Source organism: Propithecus coquereli, unplaced genomic scaffold, assembly GCF_000956105.1.
Source record: "Propithecus coquereli isolate 6110/MARCELLA unplaced genomic scaffold, Pcoq_1.0 Scaffold243, whole genome shotgun sequence".
Taxonomy (NCBI): domain Eukaryota; kingdom Metazoa; phylum Chordata; class Mammalia; order Primates; family Indriidae; genus Propithecus; species Propithecus coquereli.
The window spans coordinates 3,738,735-3,744,382 of record NW_012147986.1 but is presented as its reverse complement, the minus strand read 5'-3'; the positions used below and the strand labels follow the sequence as shown (position 1 = coordinate 3,744,382).

Below are 5,648 nucleotides of genomic sequence, written 5' to 3'. Positions count from 1 at the left end.
GACAGGGTCCCACTCTGTCACCCAGGCTGGAGCACAGTGGTGTCATCATAGCTCACTGCAACCTCAAACTCCTAGGCTCAAGTGATTCTCCTGCCTCAGCCTCCCAAGTAGCTAGGACTACAAGTGTGCATCAGCACACCCAGCTAATTTTTCCATTTTTTTGTAGAGATGGGGTCTCACTCTTGCTCAGGCTGGTCTCAAACTCTTGACCTCAAGCGATCCTCCCACCTTGGCCTCCCAGAGTGCTAGGATTACAGGTGTGAGCCACAGTGCCTGGCCCAGCATTTCTTAATAATTTATTAGTAACCAGTATCTCTGCATACACATTAAACATTCTACCAATATTTGAAGAATTAAATTTGGCTTTATTTTACTCAATTCACTTAAGTAAATCTAGACCTGCAGAAAAAAAACATTTTAGAACTATTTAAAGGTAAAACCTATAAATGTTTTTAAAAAAATCACTTAAAAGCATATAATCTATACATACTGTCTGATCATAGAAATGATGAAAATATATGACATCACTACCATACAATGTTTCTCTTTTGACAATAAACAAAGCTATTTCAAAAGACATATTTGAATAGGTAAATATTTAACAAGATCATTCCACTTACAAGCTAAATTGGGTTTAATTAGGTATTTCAAAGTGTCATGAGAGTTATAAAAGGATAGAGAGACTGACATAAAATATTTTTTCCTATTATGCTTGGTACTAATAGGTACCAAAATAGGTAGGCATAAGATCCTCCAAAATATAGATTAGTGCTGCTTAAAGTCAGTATCAATGACAAAATCAGTGGGTTTCCAATTTGAAGAGCCTAGATGACAACATAATTCAGTTCTACAAAATTTAAAAGTTTAATTAAAGTGGTCTGATCTGTTGAGTTATTCAATATTTACTTATTTATGTCTAAACTATTCTGTGATTCAAGGAGATGGGCAGGAAATCACTCCTCTTCTTGCCCAAGTTTACAGAAGGCATAAAGTCTCTACCCTTATGTCTTTAGCCAGAGTCAGCCACCTTCCAGAGTATGGCCATAGGAAGGTGTTCAAGGTGGTGATGGAAAGGGGGATAGGCTGAATCCGTACACTTACAGCTCCATAACCACATATAGGTATGCATTTATACACATACATACATGTACATACACACACACACCTAAGCTTCTATAACCACATTACAATGGTCACATTTCCACACCTTTTTTTTTTTTTTTGAGACAGGGTCTTGCTTTGTTGCCCAGGCTGGGGTGGAACAGCAGCATCATAGCTCACAGTAGCCCGACTCCTGGGCTCAAGTGATCCTCCCACCTCAGCCTCCAGAGTAGCTGGGACTACTGGCATATGCCCCTAAGCTCAGCACAGTTCAAATTATTTTCAAATCCCATCTTCATAACTATTTCCAACATTAAAGGAACTCAAAGTATATAATATCAACAAGATTGTTAACAAAACCACAGTAATTAATTTTGACAAAAAAAGAAAAACTATATTCAAAATCCTATGTTTTAAGGTCTGGATGAAAGCCAGAGATATACTAATTTTAGGGGTATTCTTACCAAAATAAGAAAAGCAATAACTTAAAATACATATGATTCTTTGAAACACAAACCCATTTATAACTTCTTTTTACACGATTTTCATTTCTGAAATAATTTATTGAGCAACTCTTGTGTTCCAGACGATTGTTATATTATATAAAATACTGAGATTTCATAGATCTAATAGACAATGTCCTTGCAAATAACTAAAGTGTGGTATTACAATAGAAAAAAACTCTCTATATTCTTTTTATAGGGTTCTAAGTAGAAAATTCTCATCTTTTATGATCCACAAAATCCTAGCACAGTTCCATGAGTTTCCGAACACCATTTGCTCTAAAAGAGGTAAAATTTTACCTGTGTTACATGGGGCTGCAGGTAGCAGGAAAAGTGGTTTCTGTACAAATTGATGCAGAGGATATTTCTTAATGGTGTATGGATTCTTCATCACAAGACAGAATCTACAGTTTAAAACAAATAATAAATGACATTTTAAAAAATCTAATCTTTTAAAACAAGTTTCTATTTCTCATGTATAAAGACATATGTAAAACTCAAACATAACCAGCAATAAAAAATAATTACAGAGCTGATTTTTCATTTTCCATCTACAACATTATTTCCCCTTCTTAGACAAGCAATATCTGCAAACAATTCAACAGGTAAAGCTCAAATGGAAATTCATAGCCTTGATAATTGGATGTACACAAGATACTGTAACATCCAGGTACAAGAAACAAAATTGCATTTACATTAGTGATTTATAACCTGGAGTCCCAGACTCTTAGCTATACATGAAGGAGACAAAGAACTATAGGCTTTTATTTCTTCTTTAGAAAAAAATTTAGGCCAGGCGCGCTGGCTCACACCTGTAATCTTAGCACTCTGGGAGGCCAAGGCAGGCAGATCATTTGAGCTCAGGAGTTCGAGACCAGCCTGAGCAAGAGCAAGACCCTGTCTCTACTAAAAATAGAAAGAAATTGGCTGGACAACTAAATATATATAGAAAAAATTAGCCGGGCATGGTGGCACATGCCTGTAGTCCCAGCTACTTGGGAGGCTGAGGCAGAAGAATCACTTGAGCCCAGGAGTTTGAGGTTGCTGTGAGCTAGGCTGACACCACAGCACTCTAGCCCCAGCAACAGAGCGAGACTCTGTCTGAAAAAAAATTTAAATCCAGATAATAGAGTCACATGGTTCAAAACTGATAAGGAAATAAGTGTGTAATGGTGAAAAGTCTCCCTCCTTTTCTGTACCCCGTCACTATGTTTCCTTCTGTAGATACAAACTATATCACCTGTTTTGAAAAGTATTTCATGGTGGGGATGGGCACAAAAAAAAAGTATTTCAATACTTCAAAAAATCTAATAGTGTACTGCCGTCCCCCGATCTGCTAAAGCAGCCAACAGTCTTTACATGCTTTCTGACTGGAAATATATTAACTTAGTGTTGTAACTTTATTTCACTCTTTTTGTTTAGTGGAGGAGGGGATAGGGTCTTGCTCTGTTGCCTGGGCTAGAATGCAGTGGCATGATCATAGCTCACAGCAACCTCACACTCCTGGGTTCAAGTGATCCTCCTGCCTCAGCTCTCAAATATCTGGGACTACAGGTGTGCACCACCATGCCCTGATAATTTTTCTACATTTTTGAGGAGACAGGGTTTCGCTATGTTGCTTAGGCTGGTCTCAAACTTCTGGCCTCAGCTGATCCTCCTGCCTTGGCCTCCCAATGTGAGGCGTTGGTGGCCATATGCTCTTGGTGCCCATGGTCATATAGACCAGTGGCTCTCAAATTATGATCCCTGGGCTCCTGGGGTCTTCGGGGGAAGGGGGGCGGTCCACGAGGTCAACACCATTTTCATAATACTACTAAGAGTTTTTTATAGTATTCACATTATAGACACTTGCACTGACATGAAAGCAACAGTGTTTGGTGAAACCTCTGAGGTCTTAACCCAAATCAACTAAGTAGCACCAAACTGCACCAGAAGTCATATTCTTTAGCCCCACATACTTGCAGTTCAACAAAAAGGCCAGCTTCACATAAGAATGTCCATGATGCCTAGCACTCTGGGAGGCCGAGGCGGGAGGATTGCTTGAGCTTAGGAGTTCAAGACCAGCCTGAGCAAGAGTGAGATCCCGTCTCTACTAAAAATACAAAAAAATTAGCCAAACAACTAAAAATAGAAAAAATTAGCCGGGCATGGTGGCGCATGCCTGTGGTCCCAGCTACCTGGGAGACTGAGGCAGGAGGATTGCTTGAGCCCAGGAGTTTGAGGTTGCTGTGAGCTAGGCTGACACCATGGCACTCTAGCCCAGGCAAGAGAGTGAGACTCCATCTCAAAAAAAAAAGAATGTCCATGATGGACTAATAATTATTTTTATTAAAATGTGCCCCTTAAGTATACTCTGTTAATAGTACTCAAATAAAGCACTTCTGCTGGATATCAAAGTACTGACAGCATTTGCACAATTGTTTGAACTGCAAGTTGGGCTACCTGCATTTTTCATAGAACATTGTTTTTTTTTTTGAGACAGAGTCTGGCTCTGTCCCCTGGCTACAATGCAGTGGTGTCATCATAGTTCACTGACTCCAACCTCAAACTCCTGGGGCAATCCATCCTCCTGCCTCAGGCCTCCCAGTAGCTGAGACTACAGGCAGGCACCACCAAGGAAAACATCTACTCAAATATATGAGGGGGAGACAGGACATAACTAACAAAAAAATCCTTCTGCAAGCTTAATATTTTTAGGAAATGCGTTTAAACTTAAACAGTACCATTAACCCTAAAACTTCTAATACTCAAGAGGTCAAACTTTTTGTAGGCCTTTTTCTCCACAAGTAAAATCAGGGTATGAAACCTACAGAAGTCCTCTGCCAAAGCTGACACATGTCTTTGAAAGGCAAAATTCAAAGGCGGGCTCAGGGAAACGGGAAAAGCAAGGGAACGGTGTGGGCTTAAGTGGTGGTGTTGAAGATGGGGAGGAAACCTAGGGACCAGATTGTCCTAGGAGTTCCAACACTTAGAAGCTGTGGGACCTTGGACATACCACGTCCCCTTTCTGGGCCGCTCTGGGAAAATGAGGTAATAAGGTATTTTCTTCCTTTCTTTGTGATATTCTGATTTTGTGTTTAAAAGAGGAGGGAATGCACGTGTTCGAAAGGCTGGGAGTGGGGGCGGAAACCACACGATTCAAATCCAGCTCCTCCTATCTGTCTCTACAGCCGGATTCTGCGAGCCAGTCTCCCGACAGCTACACCCTCAACTGCGGTGACGGGGGCAGACCCAACGGCTCCATCAGATTCATTACCTCCCCCCTTGAGAGAGAGTCTGCGAGGCGGCGACCGCTCCGCTGGCTAAACCCAGCGGCACCCCTATCGGGAGCTCCAAGCCCGTCACCTACCGCCTGCGAAGCCCTGCGGCAGCAGCAGCCGCTCCACAGCCCCGCCAGGCCGCCGCCGCCGCCGCCGCCATCTTAGTCCGAGGTGCGCAGGCGCGTCCTCGGAAGCGCCAGGGAAGTCCTGCGCAGGCGCAGGCTGGCTGGAAGCTGAGCGGGCAATGGGACGAGGGTACTCTACCGACTACCGACCCAACCATTGCAACCTTTGCAACCATTGCCTACCCTCTGCGTCAGCCTGAACAGGAGAGGCGGGGTAGGGAGAAGACTATGCTATGTTTGCGCAGGCGCCCTGATTAAGGCATGCTGCACCCCGAAGGCATGCGCGGAGCTGTACTTTCCTTTTTTATGCTGATTGAGTGCTTCGCTAGCGCTGGTCCTGCGGTTAGAATGCTATTCCCCACCCCTAAATCTGCCCCGTGGGGCCCTGTTCGCCCTCCAGGCTCAGCTCAGTGGCTGCGCCCAGAGGCTGCCCGGAGCATCCCCTCTGTAGGGTTCTCGCCTTTCTCCTGCCCTTCTCCCATGTGGCTGACGTGGACCTGCGTCTAATCTTTTCCTTATAGGCTGTGCTTGTGGGCTCGCCCGCCACTTGGTCATCTTGGACCAACCCGCACAGAAGACTCACCTAGTGCTCTAATGCCCTTCTAAGGATAAACATGAGTATTGACTAGTTTCCAGAGCAAACTACAAAAGCCCATTAA

General features: G+C 43.2%; 1 protein-coding gene across 1 annotated transcript in view; it reads right to left on the bottom strand.

Annotated features, from left to right (window-relative positions):
- Nucleotides 1-5,038, bottom strand: part of NFU1 (NFU1 iron-sulfur cluster scaffold) — a 44,752-nt gene extending 39,714 nt beyond the window's left edge. The window contains exons 1-3 of the mRNA XM_012646427.1: nucleotides 4,954-5,038; nucleotides 1,905-2,008; nucleotides 384-399 (exon numbers count right to left, since the gene is read on the bottom strand). Of these exons, the coding sequence (XP_012501881.1) occupies nucleotides 384-399; nucleotides 1,905-2,008; nucleotides 4,954-5,024 (191 nt within the window). The 5' untranslated portion in view covers nucleotides 5,025-5,038. The remainder of the gene's footprint in view (nucleotides 1-383; nucleotides 400-1,904; nucleotides 2,009-4,953) is intronic.
- Between the last annotated feature and the right edge of the window lie 610 nt (nucleotides 5,039-5,648).